At 43.4% G+C, this 27326-nt stretch overlaps 1 protein-coding gene across 3 annotated transcripts in view; it reads left to right on the plus strand.

Annotated features, from left to right (window-relative positions):
- Positions 1-463: 463 nt before the first annotated feature.
- Positions 464-27326, plus strand: part of bcl11ba (BAF chromatin remodeling complex subunit BCL11B a) — a 46876-nt gene continuing 20013 nt past the window's right edge. Inside the window, exons 1-2 of one of the 3 annotated variants that reach the window (XM_038729440.1) lie at positions 464-1387; positions 11665-12117. In XM_038729440.1, the coding sequence (XP_038585368.1) occupies positions 1333-1387; positions 11665-12117 (508 nt within the window). In that variant the 5' untranslated portion in view covers positions 464-1332. Of the gene's footprint in view, positions 1388-7060; positions 7216-11664; positions 12118-27326 lie in introns of those variants that run through there. The other 2 variants (XM_038729441.1, XM_038729442.1) reach the window with 2 other exon arrangements.

The raw sequence follows: 27326 nt of genomic DNA on the forward strand, positions 1-27326 counted from the left end.
TATTAAGAAGTGTAGTGTACTCACAGGCCTTTATTGTTGTAACGGCGTCTGCACGCGCACGTGTAAACTGGTTTAAAAGGGGTCAACTGTCAGCAAATGTTGAGTAAAAACAATATTAAATAATTAGATATTATTTAGGCATCCAGCAAAGGGGGAAGTGCGTAACAAACGGCACAAAGAACCTGCACGCATTTTAAATATGAATGCAGGCTGGTGCAAAGTGTCCAGCATCCTGTGGACGAGATACGGAAGCCCTCAGGTCACAATTTAACAGAAATAAATCCCATTCCAATAGTGATGGGACACCGGCTGAGATGACTTGAGCGACTTTGACCACCTCTGCCGTGCGCGCCGCACGCCCGAGTGTGTGAGAGTGGTGTGTGTGTGTGTGTGTGTGTGTGTGTGTGTGTGTGTGTGTGTCAGTGTGTGTGAAAGCCACCACTAGTCGCCCCCAGTGCTCTTCAGTCTCCACTCTCCCTTCTCACCGCAGACTGAACGTCACGTCCGCACTTGAACTTGAGTTTTCTCCCATTGTAGAAGCCAGAGAGCCGCACAGAGCCGCACACAGCCGCACACAGCCCGGGGATGCGGGACTCTGCAGCTAGCACAAAGAGAATAGAGGGTGGCAGTCTGTCCTCACACCAGCACTGGGCTTCGACTTAAAGAGTTAAAGTCTAACCCGCCCGCCTGGCTGGCACTGCCAGTGCAGCAGAAGAAGTGCCCACCACTTGGCGACACCTCGAGAAGTGCCGAGAAGAAAATTTGGATTCCTATTTTACACACTTTCAGACCTTAATTGGCGTCCTTTCACCTGCTTTGTCCGGACAGGGACGCGCGGTGTCCAGGGTGGCCGGAGAATGGACACAGGTAGTGACTGACCATCAGGAGGTGACCGCCAACCTCCCGCGTCTTGCCGCGTCTCTCCTCCCCTCCACTCCGCTCCTTTCTCCGGTGTCCTCTGACAGATGGTGTAAAAGCGGCGTAAGGCAGAGCCGGACTACCCCCCTGCTTCACCACCACTTCGACTGAAGAAGGAAGGCGCGCAACCACTTTGGCACCGAACTCCGACCGAGCGCCCGGCCACCCAGCGCTGCGCTACGGCCGGTCACCGCAGAGCGCAGGAGCCGCTGCCCGCTGGAGGGAGATCCGTCGCGCAGGGGTCAGTTCGAGGGCCACATTTGGGGCCAGTGCTGAGCGGTCAGTTTGGGGTGGTCAGCGAGCGGCCGGTTTTGGGGCCAGTTTGCGGCCGGTATACAGGAGAAGCAGGAGGAGGAGGAGAGCCGACCCTTCCAGCGCCGCTCTCCGGGCGATGCCAGTGTAAATGCCAGGGCGATGTCCCGACGCAAGCAGGGGAACCCGCAGCACCTGTCCCAGAGAGAAATTACACGTAAGTATACCTGCAAAAAGTCACATCATCACAGCATAGGATTATCTTCTCTTTTCCCCTCTCCGCTGTCATTCTGAGAAGTTGAGAGGATTTTGTTTCCTGGATGATCGGTGCGTAAAAATGAAAAAAAAAAAAAAAAACATTTTCAGACTTGCAGCAGAAAGTTTGTCGAGGTGCCTCCTGAAGGCCAATATTTTCCTTTCTTTCTTTTTACTGATAACATTAGATAAAGGGCCTTATTTATGTATCTGATTATTACGATCTATAAATAGCCCGCTATTATTAGACCAAATGTACACACCGAGCAGAGAGAGTGGAAAAGTCTTTGGCTGCGAGTCTGACTTTCCTCACGGAGAAGTCGGAGATCCGTCCTGGTAGTTTATTGAGACATGACTTCGTTATTATTCCGCTTTTTGTTTTACTGAAATGAGAACCAGCGCTGTTATTAGAGAGACAATTACACTCAATTTACAAAGGACAATAAAAGCACAATTGCAATTCCATCAATTAAAATCAGTTATTACTTTTTTACACACTTTTAGACGCAGATTTTATTCCTTCCCGATGAACATATTAAACACCAGCAGGTATATTCATTTTAAATGAACGCACGCAAAAATAATAAGTCACTTATGAATTTAATTCGAGCACAATTCTTTTCACCGTTCACTTCAAGAAAAGGGCCGATAGGCTACTTTATTTTAACACAACTATTGACCTTATTATTATTTTACCAGCTGCCGTTAAAAAATGATGATACAAGAAATCGAGCAGATGATTTTCTTCTGTCCGCTCTTTGAAGCAGCCACGGAGCGCCTCAGGTTTAACACGCAGTTTATTTTCTTTTTCTGCAGCTTATTGAATCTTATAACAGGCACGTTACTGCCTCGTGCCAGCCTCTCTGTATTCGCTTTAATTAGTTCGTACCGTTCACCATGCTGCCTATACTTCCCCCGGTTGTAATATTAATAATAGGTTTGGATTATTTAATACCCTGCACGCTTTGACAGCGAAAATTTCCAGTTTGCCCCCACGGCACTTTTATGCAGAGTAGCCTGTAGTAAGTGAGGCATTTAAGGGCAAAATATAAAACATGAAGTATTTGTGTGTGATTAATGCGAATATGGAAAGGACAAAGAAATGTGAGATTTTTGAAAGAGAAAGTAAACTTGACACAACGTCGAAGCAAATTAAGACACATGTTTGAAAGAGGAAACACATTGCTCTGCCTTCTTATTTAATGCAAACAATTTTCACTTTTGGCGCTAACTTCTCAGCAGTGAGATGATTTTTTTTTTTCTGGCCTCCTGACAGGAGCAGCAGACTTTCATGCAGGGCTGTAACTACTGGAGGCACAAAATCTCAGTAAGGGGCACTCCGTGGTGAGAAGGATCCACCATGTAAAAAACTGCTTTTGCAATTTTGCTAAAAGCAGCTGATTTACAGATGAGTGAGTGTGAATCACAAAGGAGGGAGTGTAGACACTGCTCCTATCAAGATGTTACATTGGGTGAATATTACCACTGTCTTTCCTGCAGCTTCAGATTATTTGTGGAGACTTGTGAGATTAGGTCACTTACACTACAGAGTATCAGTGTGCACCTGAGTGGCTTGCTGTGTATGAGGTTACACCATATTTACAGCAGAGACTCAGCTCGCATGTACGCTGAGCGTCTGTGCACAGGTACTGGGCCACACTGCCTGGCTTTCTTTAACTTCCTCCTCTGCTGTGAGGCCTGGCTTTACAGTGTGGCACCGCCAACCCACAGAGACACACACACACACACACACACACACCTAAAAACACTGCATGTGGCCTGGATGTCAAATGTGCTCCTGACAAGTAGATATTTGATTGCATAACAGAGCTCCAACTTGTGTGTGGCGGCTCGTATGCAGGCCTGCAGTGTACACTCGGTTACCTTTTGAAATGGGTCACGTTGTGCACGCTTTGCTGTGACATCAGCAAAGAGGCCAGTGTATATTCTTACAGATAAACAGACAGGTAGACAGACAGGTGGACAGACAGTCATGAGATGTGCAAAGACCAGAGATCATGAAGATGGAGGCTAATATACGAGCTTCCTGTTTGCAATGGAACAAAGTGGCTTCAAGCTCAATGTGTGTGTGCACACAAGTGTTTGTGTGTAAAGTGTAAAATGCAGTTGTGTCCACAGAGCAGCTCTGACCTGTCTGTCTGTCTGATTTATCGCCATTCAGGCTGCAGCACGGTGCTGTACATTCCATAATTTATGTGTAAGAGATGCTCGCCGATTTAGTATGCTTGAGTATGCACAGACACACGCATGTGCACACACACACTTATACATAAAATGTATAGGCTTGAATGGACATCAACACACACATATGCAAATGCACATGCGTGAATCCCCCTCACCAAAATTCGCATAATTCTTCTCGTGCTGTCAGGTCATAAAATCTATCTGACCTGTGTTTTCACCGGAGCATTTTTAATTTGTGCGTGATTTCTAGATTTCAGAGGAAGAAGACCAAGAGCAGGTCCGCCTCTTTTGTCTTTCGTTATTTTTTCCTGAGCGAGAGGAAGTGTTAGGAAAGGTGAGACAGGTTTTCTGGAGGTTATATATATAGATAAAAAAAAAAACAGTTTGGAAAAGCCTCAGCTGCAGTCATAAAGCAACATTCTTACACTCAGTGCTCAAATTATTAGGGACATCCTGATGAGTTGAGCTCCATTTTGCACACTCCCCAGCCGTCTCAGAGCTTAAAATCCTTCTCTAATTCGACTTCTGCTTTCCTTTGTTTTCGTCTTTTTTTGTGGGATTAGAACAGATTTAAAAAGAGAAATCAATGAGGGATTGCACTTTTGACCAGGAATCAACTATTCAATGTACTCCATGAATATTTAAAAACATTTAGCATGTTTATTGTCCTCTTCTGCATAAAATAAATCCGGCATCTCACATAATTCACATTCATTTCCTGCAACATTTAAATGAAACAACCCGTCCTGAGTGGGAACTCTTCACAAGAATGTGCTGCGGTTTCTCCCTCAGAGACACGTGTGAAAGATTAATCTGTGGAAATATATAAATATATATATATATATATATATATTATTATTTTTTGCTTGTGTTTTGGCGTTGCCACGCCGAGACAGTTTACACCCGAAGGTGCAGACGTGCCTTCTGCTTCTCATTCACTGCAAATAACCTCGGCTTTCCTCTGAGAGGCTGATTTAGTGTGAAGGGACGCAAACAGGACGACAGCTCTCATTGTAGCTGCAAACACACACACACACACACACACACACACACACACACACACACACACACACACACACACACACCAGGAGAGAGAGGGAGAGAGATGCGTGTAAATTGCAGTCGCCCACTTGAGATGCATGTTTCCCTTTGGCTTGTCAAATAGCCGTGCACCCTGCTGGGGCTAAGTCTTTGTTAGAGAGAGAGCCTGGTAACTTCTTTTATATGCAGTCAAGCATTCTGTAGATGAGGTGTTTTTAAAATGCCATAAATTAAAATGCAGTCTTCCAATGTGTCTTAAGTGTCACAGCTGATTGTAATGAATACAAAATGATATTCCTAATAGTCGAATCATTCATGGTTTGAAACAAATGTTCTGTATAGTTAAAGAGACTTCAGCAGTGACGACTTAAAGGGTCGCTTCACTCAAATTAACAAAATATATTTTCTTATTGTGGACAGTGTTCTGCGAAACACTGTCTCGGGAAAGACACATTGCTGTTCACCACAATAAGCGAGAAAATATGTTATTTCTAGATTTTGGAGAAAATATCCTTTCAGTGCCAGTTGTTGATATTTCTGGTTTTCGAGGAGAACACAAACATCTGTTCCTGTTGGAAATTGTATAAAGATGCAGCCTACATGTGTATGTGTGTGTGTGTGTATGTCTGCATGCATGTGTTCACAGTTACGAGGGTTTCCAGTTCCCAAAGAGCATGCCTAAACTCATTTTGTTGATCAGCACGCTGTACACACTCTCCCACCACTGATACTACTACAGTACACACACACACACACACACACACACACACACAGACCCTGCCACAGAGTGTTGGTTTGCTCAGCTGTGTGTCTGCCGTCGCTCGCCCTTCAACACCTCACGTCTCCCCCTTTCTCTTTCTGTAAGTCTCTCTCTCTCTCTCTCTCTCTCTCTCTCTCTCTCTTCCTGCTAGGGGGAGCTCTCAGGCTGTCAGTGCTGCACTCTGCCAGCGAGCAGGGCAGCAGACTGAGTGAGTGTGTGTGCGTGTGCGTGCGTGTGTGTTAATCAGATGACATCAGTGCTCACAGACCACATTCACCTCTTAACTGTCGACACCTGCACGCTCTGTGCTTCGCTGTCTGTGTCTCTGTCGCACTTTTTATTTACACCATGCACTGTAAATTCACGTCAGTGGCCGAATGACATCTGTAGCATTCAGTAAGAGTGTGTGAGTGTGTGTGTGTACACTCTGCAGTGTATTGATATTGTGAAGTAGCTGGATCAGCTAGAACTATTAGAACTCATTGAACTCCATTCATTTTAATTGAACCTACAACCTTTTTGTTTCCTTGCTGTGTTGCATGTTTTGCTTGATTTTTGTACTGCGTTATTTGGTTCCTAATCAAATCAATTTGGTTTGAAACCAAGTCTTTTTTCAATACTAAGTGCTTTGACAATACTGTCTGTGATAAAGAGCAATGAGAGCAAACTCTGTAAATAATCTCAAGATAAATTAATCTATTAATTTGTCAGTGGTTATTTATTAACTCAAATCATAGTCCTGATTAAAAAATAACTTAAAAATGCACTTATGCTAGATGCAATTAACCACTCATTTCCTACTAATCTGAAAGGATTTGTAGGTTTGTTATTTTGGGGATGAAGCACTAAAGCTATCAGGGTTGCTCTGCTGTTTCTGAGGAGCGCTTCATACCCATCACAGCACCTCCCAGGCTCTGCGCTCACTCACACATTCCTTCCTCTTGCCACTCCCTGCATCGTCACATGTGAGTCCAACTAATACCACGATCAGACTGACACAAATGTTTGGAGTTATTTGCACACGTGCCTCTGATCCACGTCTGATTGGCCTGACACGGTGAACATGACTTCGACCAGAACGGGGGATTTACCGTGTGATGAACTTGAATTAGCTTTGAGGTAAATGGCTTTTCATTTGAAATCAGATCCAATCTCATAACGCTGGGATCGTTTCACCGCCTTTCCTCATTTTCAGCTTGGAAACGAAGGCGTGTTTTTCAATGCTAGAGCACCACCAAATGTTATGTTCACTGTTACTGTAGTAGTAGTGACACTAAAGTACTTATTCCAGGCATTTTTCGACGTGCAACAAAGCACCTTAATCACCCCACACTGAACTCATATACAAAATTATGAAAGTGACATATTTGCAATCTCACGGTAAAGCTTACAAAAAATTCTTGTGTTTCTAACAAACTTGCAAAAAGTTCAAAAATAAAGTGACTTCAAAAACTCTGCATAAATACATAAATACACCAAAAATACACTGCTCAGTACAAATGCTAGATCTTGTGTAATTATTCAACTCCTTACCCCAAGATTTTAAACACTGACTTTTGATGAAAAGCCACTTCCTGTTTAGACATTATTGAAAGTGTCTTGACTTCAACAGTTTTTCCTTCACACCTCTTATTTCGCCACCATCGCTGATGTACGGTGTCATACTGGAGGTGAGCGTTTGGATGATTTTAGTAGCTAACTGGAAAACAGGAATTCAGTATAGGAACAGTATTCCAGTTCTAAAAACCATCAAGTCATATTGGCTAAAGGAAAGTCGTTTTCAGGTGAGCTGCAGTGACCCAGCGTGTGTGTGTGTGTGTGTGTGTGTGTGGACGTATTCGTATGTAGTAACTGTCACTTTCTTCAGGGTTGGAGAAATCTTGAGGTGTGGCAAAAGCTTAGCGGGCATTGCAGGTGTGTGTGTGTGTGTGTGTGCATGCTGAGAGTGTGTTGAGTGTACTGTGCAGTTTCGCCCGCAAACATTTGATCTTGATTCTAGACTTTGCGTGTGTGTCTGTGTGTAGCTGAGGAAACAGTAACAAGTGTAGCAGCAAAGTCTAGTTTTGACAGTTTTGATCAAGTCTTTTATTCCACACGCGTCGTTGTCATTGGTCTTAACTGGCAGCACCTTGCTTGTACTGGGAGCAAGGCAGGCGGTCATACAGTCAAACTGGGGAAAGTTAGAATGCCAGTAAAAAAATAAAACTAAAATCATTTAACAAAAATTGTTGAAGGGGGGAGTGGATGTCTGAGAAGCAGCTTGCCACTAATATGCTATCCCATTTGTGTCTGTGAATATTATCTGACGGCTGTGTGGAGAGCGTGAAGGGTCTAGATGGATTAACAGCACATTTACAGTGATAGGCGCTAAATAGAGGAAGCCAAACCTCAGAGATGGTAACCTGCTCAGAGAGAACTTCTCCCCTGACGACGGGAATTCAAAGCTGTGCCTTTTTGTCCTCGACCCGAGCCAAGCGCCATATTTTAGCTCTCCAAAAACCTGTTGCTACCCTTGCTGCAGATGCTGGAGATGGTTTGTCAAGGGTGGGGTGTTATTTTTGAGCCGATCATTTTTAGACGTTCCCTTTCCTTCGATGTTTTTTTGTTCTTCATCAGCCCCGGTTAACTGAAATCCTATTAGCGCTCTTGCCTGACTCACCCGAGCCTTATTAGGTAAATCAGGGCAAAGTGACGCTTCTTCCTTTGCATCTGTCATTTGCATACACGCTGTACACTTCACCAAGTGCACATTCAGTTGTTTTTTTTTGAACATCTCTCAAAACTGGCGTTGTTGCTGTAAACACCCTGTAAAGGTTTTTCCGGTATTCATACATACGTATCTGCATTCGCATGTACATTTTTATAATGTCTCTATGTTCGCGCTGCATGTGTGTCTTCACACATGCAGGAAGCCAGCTTTGTATTTGAGGTTAGGCAGCCATTTTTGATCATATTACAATAACGTATTCATCTCTGTGATGAAGTCAAGTTTGCAGGGGTCGGTGTAGCTGCGGAGTGTGTTTGTTTCAGGTCAGCTCACTGGCTTTATTCTCTCTATTGTTTATTACTGGAGGAATACAGTCTACTGTACGTGGCCGTTCATTTCAGTAGCGGAGGACAGATGGCTGGAGCCTGCAGGCCACACACACACACACACACGCACACACACGCATGCACACACCAAAATGATACAACACACGATGCATGCAGAAGAAACATGCGACACGCACACACTTGCAGAGGGCGCGGTGCAGCCGGTTTGTGGAGATGTGGGTTACACCTGCTCACACACGCACATGCTTCCTGTAGCCGTAGCAACAAAATAAAATTTTTTACACTTGGTTTGTGATGAGAATGACTAAGATGTGTACAGGAAAGATTGCAATTTATTGTTAAGTCAAGTCAATTATATTTATAGCTAGAGCCCAGTATCACACATCACAGTTTGCCTCAGGGGGCTTTACAATCAGCACACAACCCCCTCTGTCCTAAGACCCTCGATTCAGATGAGGAACCCCCCCCCCCAAAAAAAAAACATTTTATTATTCATTAGATTTTAATTTTCTTTAATATTCTTATCACTAAGTAAATTACTGTATCATTTATTTTAATGTTTGTGATTTGTAGATGGCTAACACACCAGAGTTAATTTATCTGTCATGTTGACACCCCAATTCTTTACATACTGTAGATTTAGAGTTTGTATGTAAATGCATGTAGGTGTTTATGTGCACGTGTAAATATATAATTGTTTTGATGTATCTTTTTTTAAATCAATATTTTAATTGTGTAATAGTTGCACATATCACTATTTTTATTGCTGTTACTAAGTAATAATTGTCTATTACATACAACAATGGTTCCCAAACCAGGGTTTGGAATCCTCCATGGGGTGCCATGATACATCTGAGGGGTCACAAGATGATAAAAAAAAAGAAAGATGATAGGAAATCATTTATACATTTTTTATGTTTTTTTTTAAATAAATAGATGTTTACATTTTTATTCCCTTTCTTTCAATGGGAATAATCCCAAGTAGACGTAGCTTCAGTTTAAGAGTCACAAGCCAACAAGTTCAGGAACCACCGACATTATATGCTTGGAATGCATAGAATGGTTCATATACGTGTCTCCAGGGTGAAAAGCAGCGGGTTTAACAGTGTTGTATTTAAAAGCAGACCTAAAGCAGGTATACATTGAGGTGGGCTGCTCCATCTGGAGCCCTCAACTGCTTTTGACATCCCAAATCTGTTTGCTTTTCTAATGTGGAGGCTGAGACAAATGGCCAACCTGCTGCTAATCCATCATCTTGTATTAGAGAGAGAGAGAGAGAGAGAGAGAGAGAGATGATGATATTGATGATGACGACGACAATTTCTCTGTTTTTCTGTTTACCTCTGGGGTCACTTCTTTTCTCCCTCCTTCTGCAGACCTCCTCACTCCTTCACTTTGGTTCTTTGAAGTGATAATCTAAACCCATCCCTCATTATAGTCTGTTTGTAAAAGCTTTTACATTTATTATTCTACCACTCATCAACTGTCTGACTGCTCTTTCCCAGCAAACATTCTCCGCTGCACAGGAAGCAAGGCGTAGTACCTTTATGACAGCAGCATTTGGTCCAACATTATTCATAGTGGGAATACTTTTTTCACCAACGCTGTATAAATATTTGCTTGGAATTTTTACCAGTCTCACTCAAATCAACTTCACAATGTATAACTTACATGTACTGAGACTGTATTTATTTTCAACCCATCCCTATACAAATATACATATGGGATGAAATGCCATTTCCCAGGAGCCTATGGTACAGCAGTTAAACAAGTAGGTACGAAACAGTGCAAGATATAAAACGTAATAAACTGAACAAATCTGTCCATAATAGTGCAAGACACAAAGAATGTAGTGCAAAAACAATATTGATATGTTGACAGGACAGTAAGACAAAGACACTGTGTCATGGTGCTGTCACCCAACACACAGTTGTTTTTGCTAATGAATTAGCATGTAGCTCTAACAATTTAGTGGTTCCAAATTTTTTGGCGTGATTTCTGTTACATAAAAGTTTTCTTTTTTTTCCTTTATTGATAAACTTGATTATTCAAATAAAGCACATTTTCACTCTTTGGCTGAACTGGCATGTTCAACCTGTGACAAGAGGTTCTCAGTGGGCATTGCTTTGTTGGTGGTTGGGTTTTTTCACATTTAGCTTTGGAAGCAACATGATGTCATACAGTTTTCCAGGTGAAATGAACCGCAAAGGCAGCTATTTCAGTGTGTTGCTGAAGGGCTCAGGTCAGTGTAGTCTCCCTCTCATACTTTTGGCCACCTAAGGAATTCAAACCTTTTTTAAAAACCATCAACAACTAAACAATGTGAGATTAAATACAAGTCAAGTTTTCAAATGCCCAGGTGTCAAATCATCTGACATGTAGGGATGAGTATCAGTAGGATTTATCAGTACTACTTTGGTTCCTTATCGATACTCTTATCTGTTCTTTTTCTCATTACTAAATAATTGCTTTTAAAAAAATATATATTTTAAAAAATAGGTTAGAAGTGAATGTTTTTAAATCTAACTTAATGTTCTTTCTAGAGGAGCAACAACACAATAATATCTCAGTGGAAACAAATCCAAAATGTAAGTAAAATAAAACATACACCTGACATCAACATTCTGAGTGAAGCTGAGAGAAAGAATGAAAAACTGACAGATCAGTCAGCATCAGCTCCTGGCCTCCTCCCTCTGCTGCTGTGATGCCTACGGGTAATGTTAACTGGTAGAGAGAGGAGTGGCTGGTGGCAGCCAGCAGCTAAGTTTACAAGAATTTGCCAGATTTTAAGATACATGGCAAACTTAGCTAAACAGTTAGACTACAGACAGACAGCTTTAATTTCAGCTTGTTTGCAACAACAGTGCAGGTTAAAATATCGCTTTCTAGATATTTATGTTGAACTGGTTCATTGATGAAGTACTGGCTTTTTACTCGCAAAGGTTTAATTGCACTTATAGTACAGAGAGATCTTGACTTCACCTGGTTCACTTCACTCTGTGTGTGTGTGTGTGGAGGAGCTCAGCCCCGACACAGAGAGAAGAGCTTGCAGCGTGATAATACATCACAACAAAACATACCATTACAGATAAAGAATTTTAAGAGTTTAGCCCCGGGGCCAACTTAATTTTCGGTACCAACCCCTCCTGACATGTCTTTTCTGTTTTTCTTTTGGACAGCAGAGGTTGAGCATCCAGATGGCGGCCTGCTCTCCGACTCCCTACCCCCCCACCCTCTCGGCCTGCCGCCCCACCCGTTGGACCCTAGTCTGGCCCACACCCTGCCACCCGGCCTCCACGCCGACCATGACCTGTTGACCTGCGGCCAGTGTCAGATGACTCTCCCGCTGGGTGACATCCTCCTCTTCATTGAGCACAAGAAGAAGCAGTGCCAAACGCCGCTGCTGGCCAATGGCTGCTACGACAAGATGACCGACCGGGGAGGCGGAGGAGGGAGTCCGACTCTGCAGAGCCTTCATCTCCCCACGCAGCGGGGAGAACTGAGGAAAGTGGTGGAGCCGGTGGAGATCGGCATCCAGGTGACACCAGAGGAGGAGGAGGTGGGAGGAGGTGAGCGGGGAGGGAGGACGCCCATCAAAGGAATTTGCCCCAAACAGGAGAACACACCGGCAGGTAGGCATGATGAACACGCGCACACACACACACACACACACACACACACTTCAAAGAAATAACATTTTGGGAACTACACTTACTTGTCATCTTTCCAAGAGTTAGATGAGAGGATTGATACAAATCTCATGCCTGTCCGTAAGGAATATGGCTTAGCAAATAAACTGGAGGCAGAAACAGTTAGCTTCACTCTGTCCAAGTTCAGAAATACACCTAGCAACACATCTAAAGTTGTCTTATTAAGTTGGATCTTGTTACATGAACAGAAATGTGAAAAGGAAAATGGGTTTCAGGGGAAGTTTATCCACTCGGCCCGTAATCATGAGCTAACGGATTAGGCTAACAATTATTGTGAAAAAGAAGGTGAAATATTATAGAAGAGAAGCACAAAAGTTTGTATACCACCACAGAGAGTTCTGCAATGGAAATGCTTGGGGCAAGCAAAGCAGTGCCTTGTTTTACTGCAATAATCTGAAAACATCCTAAGTGTTCCAATCTGACGTCTTAAAATGTTAAAGGTGTGTTTACTCAAGAGGGAGTGGCCAGTTTCCCTCTGATTTTAGGAAGTTTAGTGTGGCCACATCTTGTTTCATTTGTGATATTTTTATGCAATATTACAGCACTGACCTTTATTCCCTGTACTTTTGTGCAACATTGCCAGATATAGTGTAGTTTGCCAGGCACACTAGACCAGATTTTGCAGCCTCTCTGTGATGATTAGACTTCAGGATGTTTCGCACAGTCACTGAACACGCCTGTTATTTACCAAAGAAATAGTTTCAGCTAAACTCCGCCCATAACCACAAGTTGTAGTTTTTACATTTCTCTTTGCGTCAATCAGTGAGCTTAGGAGGTGTGGCCAGGCTTACTTTATCTTCTTCTTTTAGGTGAGAGCCAGGCTAGCTGTTCCCCTCTGCTTCCAGTCTTTCTGCTTAGTTAAGCTAGCCACATCTCGTCTCCACATCCATAGTTTCACTTTCAGAAAAAAGCCAATAAGTACATTTCCCGCTGTTGGGGACAGTTTTTGACCACATATGCAACTGCACGTACACAAACATAAATGTACCTTTTCAGCTTTTGTGAAGGCATTTTGTTAAACTAAGCCCATCCTCTCCAGCAAGAGAGAGAGAGAGAGATGTTCATTTCATTAAAGGGAGAGGGCAACAGATAGAGGGAGGAAAAAGAAAGCGGGGTGAGACAGGCACATTACCCACTCAAAGCCCTAAACCCCCTCAAGGACTCGGCTAGTTGAAACAAACTGTGCAAAACGTGACAGAGAGACTCACCCCGACTTTCATGGAGAAATCCAGCCTAAGCCATCTGCTTAAAAAGGTGAAAAGCTCATTAAAATTCAAACAAGCAAAGAAGGGAGAAAAAAACACGATGAGAGGAGAAGGAGGGGAAAAAAAGACAGAGAAAGAGGGATTATAAAGAGGCTAGTTTCTCCCCCATTCAGAGGGGTAAAGAAGCAGTTTAGCAGGAGAGCAGCTGCAGGGTTTGTGTGTGTGTGTGTGTGTGTGTGTGTGTGTGTGGGGGGGGGGGGGTTATCTCTCAAACCAGTCAAGACGCTCAAAGAAAGCCAGAGGGGAAGAGCAGAATATTCCAGTCTGCGACAAGAACTCCTCTCAGCTGTCCTGCGTCCTACAGGTCACTGTTTGTAGAACTAGAACTCAGCTCAGGGCTGGGGGGAAGGTGCTCACCAACAACCAGCAGGTCCAAATATCCACAGCTGAATAAGAACTGCTCAAAGATGATGGCATATAGAGAACTTAACATGACAGCTTAAATGAAATAAAAATACACAAAACACTAATAAACCAAGTTTCAGTGCAGTTACAGTGCAAATTGAGTAAACAGCCACAAATGTTAGACAGAAATAGGAATGTTTTGCTTTTGCTTTGGTGCAGGCTTCATTTTGTGCATTTTGTTCCAGATATGTGATCTGTGTTCTATTTTAACCCTCTGAACCAATAATTAGAGCAGTCCCAGGTGACTCGACAGAAGTGTTTCATGAATTCTAATACAAGTAGACTAGTATTTTACAGTCAGTGTTTTGATACACAGATATCCAGTGGCTCATGAATCCTACTGAATCCTATAAGCGCTGGTGATAAAGAATTTAAGTCCTACATGATGTGACACGACCTGTCTCCAAGTGCAGGGCATCAATACATTTATTAATACAAAAGAAATCACAATTTGCATTTCGTCTGCAAACATATGCATGAAATATCTTCAGCATTACAGCTCGGCCAGTACCGATCAATACGCTAATCAGGGCTATTTGTCTGCTGGAAGTGTTTTCTCTGGAAGCCGGTTTATTTCCATTCTTGGGATAGAAACACTCCTGGTTTGCTCTATTGGCAGCACTATTTCAAGAAAGAATTTGGACAGACAGTTAAAGTCATCAGCAGCACCAGAGTAAGCTTAGAGGAAAATGTTGGCCCAAAGCCACGTGAGCGATGCACTCACAGGTAACACTCCTGACTCTTTTAGCACAACAGAGCTCCTCTGAACGTGTCAGTCTGCGGTTTGGCCTGCGCTGGAAAACCCTGTGTTTGGGCCTGAACCTCATCAATATTTTACCAGGCTGTTACAACTCTGCTAAGTAAGCCGCACAGCGCTGCTGTAAACAGTGCAGCCACCTGAACCTCTGAAAGCACGGCACTTAGGTCAGTAACATTTAACACATAACAATCTGAGCAGTAGGAAGGGGCAAATAGCTCTGATGCAATCCCACAGTGTGTGCGGAGCTGCATTAGAGTGTGTGCGCTAATTGATTGACGTTGGGCACATTATTAGGTTGGCATTATTCATATTTATGTGCATAAGTATATTTTTCCCCCTGCGTTTAAATGCTTGCAATATATCTAACTATAGTCCTCCTGTGAAATCAACTCCACATGTGCAGCGTTGGAAGGCTGGAAATTGTAATTGCACAATATGTCTTCATAACACATCGTGCAATAATTTTCACATTAAAAGCAAAAACATATTAGCGGCTCAATTGGACGTGCACTGCGGCAACTGTAAACTATATTGCTGCAATAACATTTTATGTTTCAAAATTACCCTCTGTATTTCACAATTTCCACGTGAAATATGTCCAACTAGCACCTTATTAACACGAGGAGAGGACAGAGGGGTTTATTAATCGAGCTGAAGTTTAATTTGGAGAGAACACGCACAGCCCTGCTCATAATCACCGGGGGATTGAAATATGGCAGGTGGAATTTTCTCTTTGCAACTCAGAGCGAGCTTTTCCTCCAGTAGATTTTTACACCTTTCATTACCTGGTGAAAGGGGGAAAAAAAGGGTGAGAGACATAGGTGAGGCGGGAAGAGAGCAGGGAGGGAGAGCGAGGGGAAAAGTGATCAGGGAGTTTGAATGTCGGCTCAGAACACGACTGATGAAGATGCTTCGTAATAGGCTCCCAGCAGGTCAAACGACTCCTTTATTCTCAAGCCTTTTCTCTTCCATTTGTTCTCCATGTGAACCCCCCCCCCCCACACACACACACACACTCATTCACATTTTAAGAAAGGAGTCATTTTGATTTAGAGGAAATCAGACCGAATATTTCAGATTTGTGTAAAAGCATCAATATCAGTACACTTGTATACATGTTTTAATATTATTTAAATAAGTAATTTGAAACTATAGTTGTAAGAGAACTGAAGACAGTGTGTTTTTTTCACGTTTCTATTGTCTGGACTTGTAGCAACATATTCTCAACTGCAATTGTTAGGCACTATAGACCTTTTTTCTTTCTTCTGTTAAAAGAGCAAGATTAATATATATATATATATATATACTTCTAATACCCACCTTCTGGACATTAATGATCTGTGTGTTTGTAAGTATGTAAATAACAACGGGAGGGAACAAAACATGGGGAATATCTGAAAGCACCATCTTATGACACAAGCACACACTCCCTTTAGGCTAATCGTAGCCCCCCCACCCGCAGAAGCTTTGATCTCACAAATCCATATCTGTAGCAAAGAGTTAGCAAAAAGCCTCCTCCACCTGGACATCCATTCAGCCCCCACTAGCGCAGATGTTATCATCCTCCACTTGCCACATTTAGTTCATGTTAAGCAGAAGTCAGTTCATCCCTTTCAGTTGTCTAAACCCTGTGTTTCTACTCTGGGTTGTAGCTTGAGTCTGCCCAGTTAAAGCCTACTATTATAGCTTGCTGTTAGCTAATATTGCATACATGTGTAGGCCTACTAATAAGCTTGTTAGATTTTCTTGTATGCTAACTAAGTTAACAACGTGTAGGCTAATTGTTAGCTGGTATGGGGAGGTTAGCCCAACATATTGATGTTATCGAAACACCAGTCGCTGAATTACTGGGGAAATCACTGCAGATAAAACACTACAGACTGCTAAGCCAGAGTTTATAGGCTAATTGTGAAGTGGTGACGATGTCAGAGCTGTCAGCGCTAAATCTAGCAATATTAAACATTACATCGAACATACATGTAAATCTAGCGGGAGGACAGTGGATTCTAGTCAGTGCTAGAAAGTCTGGTCCAGAGCAGAATGTAGCTAACTGTCAAGGATTTTAGATACCAGAGCTTGATGTTCTTTTCCAGCAAAAGTGTTAAACATTCACACAGAAACAACACGCTCACATTAACCAGGTCAACCACAGCTAACAGGGTCAAGTTCCCCTTGCTCTGGTGCACCTTGTCTCTGGGTCTGGGGATTTGAACAGGCAACCTTCTGGTCCTACACCCTCCAGACGCCCAGGTGACTGTCAGTCAGGTTAGCGAGAAACTCCACGGAGGTGGAATCCTGACAGTTTGGATTAGAGAAAAGAGAAGGAAACGTGTCATTTTTACTTTAAGGCACACACAAACATCCATGTAGCGCACGCGTATCACTGAGGAGTCTTTAACACCACCTGACACAGCGCTGAGCAGCCCTGAAAGCCTTGTCAACTAGGGTTTAATTCAGACATTTAATAAGTCCAGTTGGAGTGGAGAGGAACACACACACACACACACACACACACATTCATTAAGGTGTGTGTAGTTTTGACAAACTCAAATATGATGACACCTTTTTAATCTGACAGAGCCATTTGACAGGCTGTGTGTGTGTGCCAGCTGTCTCGCTCTACCTCTGCTTTCACACACCCTTTTTCTGTCGTTTTCCCCCAGCCGACTTCTTTCTCTCTGTTTGTTCCAGTTCATTGTCTTTGTCTCTCTGTCTTTCACACGCAGATGGTTACATGTACACACCGAGATGAGGAGATCTCTCTAGTCTCTCTCTCTCTCACTCACACACACACACACACACACACACACACAACTTTAACTTGATTATCAGACAGAAAAGAGAATAAGTAATACCCATTATTTCAGACAACGTGCAATATGCAGAGTGAGACTCCAGAGAAAAAAAACACACATCGTTTAAAAAAAAGCATTTTTAAGAGGGCACATGTTTGAATCTTATGTAAACAGTATGCACACACACACACACACACACACACACACACACACACCTCTTCAATAAATAATGACTGAGCACAGTGGCGTGTCCCTAAAATATTTACCATATGCTTATTTATCTTCCAAATGAAACTGCACAAAGACTTAACAAAGAGCTTCGGTACAGTGTCTGTGTGAGTGTGTGAAAGTGTGTGTGTTTGATATAACAGCCTGTACTTTAGAGGCATTAGGACGCCCGCTGCTCTTGTTTTTTTTTTTTGTTGCGTTGTTTCAATAAAGCTGGGCGGCCTCTCGGATGGAGCGTCGGCCTTTTTGAAGTGGTAATTACTCTGGTTTGTATTGCCGCTCGCGCTCTTCTCCCTCTGTTTCCCCCCTGACTCTCTCGCCCGCTGTATCCTGTGAGCTTTTGGCTAGTTTCGGTTTAGGCGTGTGTGTGTGTGTGTGTGTGTGTGTGTGTGCAGTTACAGTCCTGATGCATTTTTAATCGGCCTGAAAGGATGTTGACGGACACGAGCAGCGAGCAGTGAGGAAACTACACTGGCTGTTTTAGTCTTCAACAGTGTAATTAACTCTTATTACTTATTACTCATGAAGAAGTAATTACATGATTTTACTAATTGCCAGGCAGCACAGTTAATTACATTACTTGTTACATTACATTCTATGACACAGTCCTGTTCCTTCAAATGTGCCTGCATGTTAAACCTTCTATATGTAATGTGCTATCAAACCTCAAAACCTTTCAGCACAGAGGATCGAAAGCTATCAAGTACTGAAAGCTAACATCGAACATCTTGTTTCCTTATACTGTGATTAGATAGCTGATATAATATTTAACATTTGAGATATTTGACTTCTGTTAAACGAGAAAACATTCATTTTATCGAAGAAAGAGTATATTTTTGGGGTCTGTACAGAAATGCAGGTATTGTAGTGACTAGTTTCAAAAAATGTCAAACGCTACTGGCTCTAGCTGTAGAAATTAAAGACTTAGTTAAACAAGCAGCTGGTCTAACGGTTTGGAGGCGTTTAATGACCTCTGGTGACAGCACGCGCACTGTGACGCCATACAGTTCACAGAACAACGAACGTACGCCTACCACTAGCTAGCCAGCCAGCCAACAAGACAGAACATTTACATTAGACACATTTGGAGTAACTTGAAACGTCTACTCCTTCTCTTTTGGTGGAGGCGAGCTGCTTCCCTAACCGAGAGCTCCTGCGTCAAGCTAACGTACACCCCACCACAAACACAGGGAGGCAAAACCTGCTTTAACCATCATCACATGACTGTAACACGTTACTGCCCAGCACCGGTCTTGATGATGTTTGGCTACAGCTAATCTTCCCTTCTGAAAGTCAGACCCGCCGTGTGTGTGTGTGTGTGTGTGTGTGTGTGTGTGTGTGTGTGTGTGCGTGCGTGCTCTCCTTCCCTTCCACCCGCTTCTCCTACCTTTCCTCTGTAAATCCAGCATCCTGGACACAAACCAGACGCAGAGAGCAAAACAACCGAGACATGAAGGCTGGGAAAGACACAGAAAGAGCTGGATTGAGAGACATACAGAGACACAAGGAGAGAGAGAGAGAGAGTTTTTGCCATTAATAGAGCATAAAAAGGCAAATCGGCATCTCATGTGCTTCTTAGCATTTTCAAAATCCCTTTTTGCGATTTTCGCCTCGTCGCCTCTCACTGCCGCGTTAATCACTTTGCATGCACTCATTTAAATATTAAAATTTTCTTTAATCATCAAAGCCAGTGAGCATCATGCATATTCATTTCATCTTACCCCCCCCCCTCCCCTTCCCTCTCCTCCATCCCCTGGATCTCAGGTTCATTACTCTGCTGCACAGCCATTAGCCACTTCCCTAATCACACAGTTTAAACACACAGACTAACCCATGAATGCACACACACACACGCACACAAAACACACACACACACACACACACAGCTAGCCACCAGCGCTAACCAGTGCTAATCCGCTAACTAGACTAAAAACACACAGGCATCCCTCCAGTCTAAACTGAGCGAACAGACTTGTCATCTATCCCGGCTGCTGGATGGCTGGAGCTGGGAGTATTTGTCAAGAGGCTCGATGAAACCCTCATTTGCATAATGACTTTGTAGTTCTGCATTAATAAAATTTGCATATGAAGCCGTGTTAATTACTCCTGATCAGCCTTTTTTGCATTCATGCATGGTAATTTTCGGCGACTTGCGAAAATTGATGTCCTGGCGTCAGGGATGAGATTGGTGGAAGAGGCTCCGTTTTTGTGTGTGTGAGAATGAAGTCAGGGCAGAAATGATGAAGACAGGGTGTGTGTGTGTGTGTGAGTAGGGGGGGGGGGGGTTGATGGCAAATTGCTGTGGTTTGTTTTTCAGGCAGCGTCTCTCTTTCTATGTCGGTCCATAACTTTTATGAAATCTCCTTTAATTGTTGAGCGTAAAAGGAGAGGCTTTTCAGTGAAATCCCTTCCTAATTTTGTTGTACAACACACACACACACACACACACACACACACACACGCACACACACATTCTCACAGAGGCTGGCTGGCAGCCATTTGTGAATCTATTGTTTACTCTCAGTTCTTCATTTCAAACAGCAGACACTCTCAGCTTCTCAAACTGTGCCGGGTTTGATCAAGACTGGATAATATTCTCAGCATTTTACAAATGATTTTTGGTTCTTATAAGAACATGTTTCCTTTTTTGACATTTGTGATACAACACCCTCCAAAATAGAGCCACATGTGTTCAGATTTATTGCCATATGATTCGCATTGTATTTATTGTACCTCTGGAGGACCCTTACAGGTCCCTGGACCCCACTTTGAGAGCCACTTGGTTTAGCAGCTACTGAGACATGACGTCTGCTTTGCTGTTTGGCTTTTAATAGCTTTGGAAAATCAGCTTTTCTTTGATGAAAATGGCATCTAAGTAAGGTTGATTTCAGAAGCTTTCCATTTATTTAAAGCTTTTCCCTTGCGGACTAGCTCATTTGAATTCCCCACAGGGACGATCAGGTTTAACAGACCTCCTGCTAAACCCAGTTAGAGAGTTTCTTCATGGTCTCTCCAGAGTTCAGGCATTTATTCATGGATTTTTTTTTGGCCTTTTGCTTGTGGTTTTGGCACAGGGCTTTGAATGTATGTGTCATGTGTGTTTTTCTTAGACGTGCAAAAAATCTGGCGAAACGGAAAGCTTTGGTGAAAAGCAGAGAAAATGTGTGTTTTTGTTGGTGGTCTGATTCATTCGACGCGACAGCAGAATTAAAGCCAGAAGCTATTAGCAGCGTGCAGGGTGCAGTTGGTAAAATATATGCAGAAATAGTATAAAAAATATCAGGTTCTGAACTGGCATGCGCTATTTCCTCTGTTTCACCTGGAAGTATAGCGAGCCAAAGTCTTCGAGTCTTTCTGAAGAAATGAAACATGTTCTTGGGGTAACAATCCACATTCTATGAGTATACACGACAGAACTTGCTAGTAGAATTTGAACTCTTTGTGGCTGACACATAATGGTTAATTCTTCAGAATACAAAAAAAATTGAGCTTCCATAAATCTTCACGGTGTGGTAGCAATACGTGATTTCTCATGCAGTCATGATATCCACCCACCCACACTCACTTCTAATGTCACATTTCAAACTGTTGGCCTCGTCTGTCAAGCTCATGTTTTACCTGTGAAGGTCCTGGGCTTGTTGTAACAGGAATATTAAAATAATGATATTAGATAGTTTTTATTTAACTACCACATTATGTATGACATATTGAGTGAACCGAATGTCATATTGTTAAGTGTGCTCCAAAGCTAGATTTCTAGTTTTGCATTATTACAAATGTCAGTGTGCTTTTATGAAACAGAACCCCAAAGTTCACTCTCTACTTTTTTTATTTCACTTTTACTTTGCTCTCTATAGGGGCTTAGGAAGTGTCAACACCTAAAAATCACTCTGCTGATGAACACGAGCTAGCTCATCGAAACCATTTGCACGTTAAGACTTGAGCTGTGTTGACTTACTGAAGTGTCATTTTTCAAAGCAGAGGTGAATCTGCAGACATTCCATTAAAAGTGTAATTTTTAATTAAACTAGAAAACGAAAGACTTACCTGAAAAGAAAATGTAAAACATTACTGAATCAAAGTTCCATCACAAAACCTCGTGTGTTTTCATATGGGAATATCAACAACATTCACTTTGAGTGTCATCAGAGGTGTATGATCGCTCAGAGGGAAATGTAATCTCTGAATAAAATATAGGTTCCTTGGTGAATAATCCCTCTGTCGATGGGAGAGGCTCCCATATAGCGCCTTGGCTTTTGTGACTCTGAGCGATCAGATCAGGTGATAAAGCGCTAGGTGTAGTTTGTTTCCAATTGTGTCCCTGAGCGAGGAGCTGTTGTCAGACAGGTAGTATGTGAAAGTGAATAGAGAGAGGAGAAAGGCTGAAGGAGGCTGATTGGGAAGCTTTGTGGAGGTGACAATGGCTGGATGCAAAGCTAGACTTCCCTCTGCATTCATCAGGACTCACTGCCGTTGATATTTCAGGACGCAGGCCCTCCAGGAAAGGCTGCACTCATTCTGAATGCCATTGTATGCAATGTAGGCTGCAGTGAGTCTGTTTACAGAGAAACTGGGCCTGCTGCTTCCAGTTTCCTGTGTGTGTGTGTGTGTGTGTGTGTGTGTGTGTGTGTGTATACACCTTTATTGTTATGTGAATTTGGAACATGTGTATGTCTGTGTTTACGCTGCAGTTTGTCTCTAAGCAAATTTGTAATGTGCATGTTTACGCCGTTTCTAGGTAAATGTGTGTGTGTGTTTACATTGCAATGCATGAATGTGAAATTGTGTAGGGTTTTTCCTGTAAGATGTGGTGTCATTTGAGGCAGATCTAGCGTTGTGTTGATGCAGACTGATGCAATGTTTCTGCACAAGACGGACCCCCTGTCTGAGCTCCAGATGATCAGTTCTTATAGTAACTCCACACATTTACCCAGTGAACTTGCCTATACTTAGAAACAGAATGAAGTGGGTGTCCACATCCATAGCTCTTACATTTACTGATTTAAATGTCCTCTCATGCTCCAAGACCTTTCTGAATGGTCAGGGTGAAAGCATGACACTCCGCTCAGGTAACACACCTGCTGCTGTGAGAGCGGGGACGATAATTACGCACTGTAAAAGCCCCAAATTGCCAGCAGAGCAGGAACAAAATACCTCACTGAGCCAGGGCAATACGAGTAGAGAAGAGGAAGATGTCGCATGGTGTGTGAGTGCGCGTAGCAAGCGCACACACTTACACTCGGGGGAGCAGGCGCAGTACCAAAACCTCGTACAAATAAGTTAGAAGAGAGACTAAAGAGCTTGCAGTAATAGGATACAACAGTGTAATTTTTTCCCATATCTTGTCATGTAGTCATGTATGAAAAAACACTAAGCGGACTACTTGATTACTGTGAGAAGAAGGGTGCAAAGAGTTACAGTCTTCCACATAAAGACATCAAAGTCCATGCTCAGTAGAACTGTGTAATCTTCCTACCACAGTGGGGGAATAAACATGACAGTTGACTGGCCATAAAAAATATTTGGCACACTGGTCATCGTCAGCTCTCTCTCTAGCAGCTCTTTGGTCTTCTTCTTTTTTTAATGCCTGAAAATACCTCCCGCTTCCAGCGAAACACCCTTCCATTGCAGACTTCTCTGAATGAACTCCTGATTTTTGCTCGTACTGAGACCAAGTCACGGGGATTTTCTGAGGCGGATTTCTCCCCGCTGAGTCTCAGAGACGACGCCGTGCTTTGTCTTGTCTCCTCCTGCCAGAACAGCCTGCTCTTTCTCGCCGGCTTTGAGGATCTGAATCTGCAGCCGTTCCTTGTGTCGTCTATCAACCTGACACTGGTGGCTTCCACTACAGCTCTGCATACAAGATTTGATTTTGTAAAGTCGGAGTTGTCGGCGAGAGAGCGGGGCTTGTGTCTGTGTGTTTGTGTCGGGGGGGGGGGGGGGGGGGGGGGGTTATGTTAAAAAAGACACATAACACCTCAGAAATAGGTAATACATTCGGCAAGCCTTCCTAGCCAAGCTGACATGTTGATGCTTCAAAACCTCTTTGGACGAAACAGCGAGAGACAGAGAGAGCTCTTGACTAAAATAATGTAATAACTTGACAATATTGTCACAGCAGCTCCAGGCCGGCCGCACGGACAGGATGGGATTACCACAGTATTTTGCTGCTTTGGGGGGACTCATGACTGCCCCTCTCCTCTACAATGGGCTGTTGGCGTTTAGCACCGGCCAAATCACCACTTAACAAAAGCTAATTTCTCACTTGGTTAAACTGGGAAGGATTAGGGGCCCTGTGTCGGCGCAATCCATGTTTGGTGAAGAGTGAGGGATGGAGGAACGTTAGGAAAGGATTTAAACCTCAATTACAAGGGACTGAGGGCTTTTGTGTGTCCGTGGCGAAGGTGGGACACTGAGGTTTAGCGACGTCGCAGGAAATGTTTGCTTCCTTGTCGTGGGTGTGTGTGTTTATGTACGCGCATGCAGCCGAGGGTGGCATAGCCTGACAAATACATGTTGATCCCCTTGTTTAGGAGGGTTTAAGTCTCCCCAGTTTCACATACTAACACTAGTTGGGCTACACACGAGGAGAGACGGCTCACAATCAAAGCTTATGAAACAACAGCAATTTAACCCTTTCCTGTTTGTGTCATGTCATGGAAAAAGCAGATGGTTTGGTATTACATTGGCTGGCTGCTGTAGCTCCCGTCCCTTAAAAACCCATTAAAGACCTTTTATTAACCTTTCTGATGTTGCGAGTGCCTTTGCAACTTTTCAAAACAAGTGCACCCACTTCACATAGCAATTGGTCCCCTTCATTTAATTCTTCGCACAGCTTCTTCCATCACATCATGGCGTGTATGTACAGATGGGTAATTGACACACCTGAGTGCCTATGGGAAGAGACTGTTTAAAAATGTACGCTGTTATGCCCAGTTGAATAATTATTGCGTCTTGCCCTTCTCAATGACGGCAGGTTTTGAATATGGCTATTGTTCTTCTTTAGCACCATCAAAGCAAAGTCTTAGCACCCAATAGAAATCCTGTAGCTCCCTGTAGCACTGCTCAAAGCCCTTTGCCACCTCTTAAAACCATTTAGCACCACCCGTTCCACCACTGCAGCCCGACCAACTTTTACTGGCTCTTCCCTTCACTCAATATTTAGCAGATGTTGCTGCCTTCAGCGCTCAGATTCATCTATTTATTTTGTGTGAGGGACGTTCATGGTGGCGGTGCGAAACCAGAGCAGCAGTCCCTCTCCGCCTTTCACCCAGAACCTGATTTGTAGCTGCTTTCAGCATCTCTCATCTCCTCGAGACTTTTGTGGGAAGAAGTGCGGGATAAGGAGGGGGTTAGATTTCCCCCCTGAACACCAAACCCTTTCGTTTGTATCAAAGCTTTGCCTCACCCCCGCTGACACCCCTGAATTATTCACTTAGAGGAAAAGATAAACAAAGCTTGCTAGCTACAGTTGTTCTATTGATTTCTCTGGGCAACATCACAGATAACAAAAAGAGGGCCGGAGGAGAGAAGCTGGGCTGCTGCCGTCTTTCTTTTTTCCATCTGTAAATAAATCAATAACATGCGTACTTTTTCTCCTGAGAAAGCAACCCGTGTCTTGTTTCCCAGGAAGGCAAATAATGCATTTAAATTATATCTACTTTGTTATTTAGGTAGTTAGAGCATCTGTCTGTGGATCGGGGGCCTTGCCATGTGGGAACAGTCTTTTCTACCTGTTGGTTAGGCTAAAATTGCCCATCGCTGGGGTAATTTGCCATTCGGAGCGAGGTTGGGGGTTGGCCAAGTAAACAATGCTGGCTGAGGGCCAACAACTGGCAGCACAACCCCACTGATTGGAAACAGGCAGATCCTCGCTCTTCTTTTTTTCTCTCCTTTATCCACTGGAGCGATGGAGCAAGAGTTTCAAAATAAAAGCTCATAACCTGTTCACGTCATGTGTGCATGACTGATAACACACGGAGTGTTGAGTAACAGTGATTGTTCATTCCAGAAACATCTTCACAGGCTCTCCCATACGAATGCTTGTGTGCTATGTCAAAGTGTCTGCACACACATTTTTTTGCATGTGCATGACACACAGATAAATGTTTGGCCCATTTAGCGACACACTCGGCCAACCACAGGATCCCTGAACTGCCCCTTTGGCACCACTTGAAGGCTTACCGATAAAAAGCGTACCTGGGAGGAAATTGCAGGTTGGCGGGCGCAGTGTTTTCTCTCTCCATGTCTAAGGCTGCTTAATCACCAGAGGGTTTCTCCATTGTCTTTTCTCCCCCTGCCCCACAGCACATTATTATGTCATCAAGATGCTTAGGTACACTGAAGTACTGTACAACCACCCATGCAGGCATTCATAACAGCCGCGGGATCTGAAACGTTTTATTCCTCTGCCCAGCTGTGATTGGTCAGTGGATAAAGTGTGACCGGCCGCCAGCAAGCCTTGGCCCTTGGCGGGCCTCCCGTCATGGCTGCCAGCACAGCATCGCCATCTGCCTGGCTGCGGTGAGGAGTCTCGCTAGGAAGGGAAATCAGATCAGTGCATCCAGAGTAGCTTGATGTGAGCTTGACTACAACAGCTAGACACGCAAGCACTCACACTCACACACACACACACACACACAAACTCTCTGACGAGTAGAGCAGACCCAGCGGTGGACACCTTGACCTAAATGGTCAGTACTTGAGTCTAATGAGCAGTGGAGTGAGCTGGGAATTCAGCTCTGACCAACACTGGCACTAGGCACACTACTGTGTGTGTGTGTGTGTGTGTGTGTGTGTGTGTGTGTGTGTTACGTTTAAGGTCTGTAAAGAGACAGAAAGTAAGAGAGAGGTGGATCTAGCAAGCACATTTAGACCACCTTCCCTACTGTAAGGGGTTTAAAACGCTGCTATGATTGTCATTCCCTCTCTATCTGTCACACACATGCAAACACCTCAAATACATCTCTAACAAATAGCTAGGAACTAAACCAAAATTCCTTCACTACATTGTGTTTGTATTCCGGAGGAACCAGAGATTTTAGGCAAATAGGATGGATGGATGAATTTAAAGCGACTTCATTAAGACGTAACTTTGGTACACGATGAGATGACAACAGAACTGCGGGGTCGTTTCTTGTGTGTTTCTTTAAATAGCGTCGCCTCTCTCACAGCAGCAGGTGTGTTTCAGTTTGGATTAATGGTATGCGTGGAAAGGCACCGGAGATGCTGGAAAGGAAAGATGCCTGTTTCCATAGCAGTGATGATGTGCTGAGTCATTTCGGTTTATTTTTCCTGCTTTGGTGGCCTACATAGCCTCATCAAATCAATTAGCAAATAAGGCTTGGTGAAATTTTTGTTTCTTTTTATCTTACTCATTTTTAGACTATTCAGGAAGGAACGCCTGTTGTTCACACATCAGTAACCATGAGAGTTGTCATCCCTACTCTTAATATCCACACGTGCCACGCCTGCCTGCAGGCTGAATGATAGCAGAATACCAGTGGTACTGTAGCTGATCACTCAGCAACATTCACTACATGGCTAGAATAGATGATGGATACCAGAAAACTGAGATGAATACTGTAGAGAAGTACTCTCTATAGAAAATAAATTATACCAGAATCAAAAGATGGAAAAATAAATGTTTAAGTACTAATGTATACTGTACTTGGGATG

The sequence above is a fragment of the Micropterus salmoides genome, unplaced genomic scaffold, assembly GCF_014851395.1.
Source record: "Micropterus salmoides isolate LMB-PRFRI ecotype aquatic unplaced genomic scaffold, ASM1485139v1 Ms_hic_scaffold_19, whole genome shotgun sequence".
Taxonomy (NCBI): domain Eukaryota; kingdom Metazoa; phylum Chordata; class Actinopteri; order Centrarchiformes; family Centrarchidae; genus Micropterus; species Micropterus salmoides.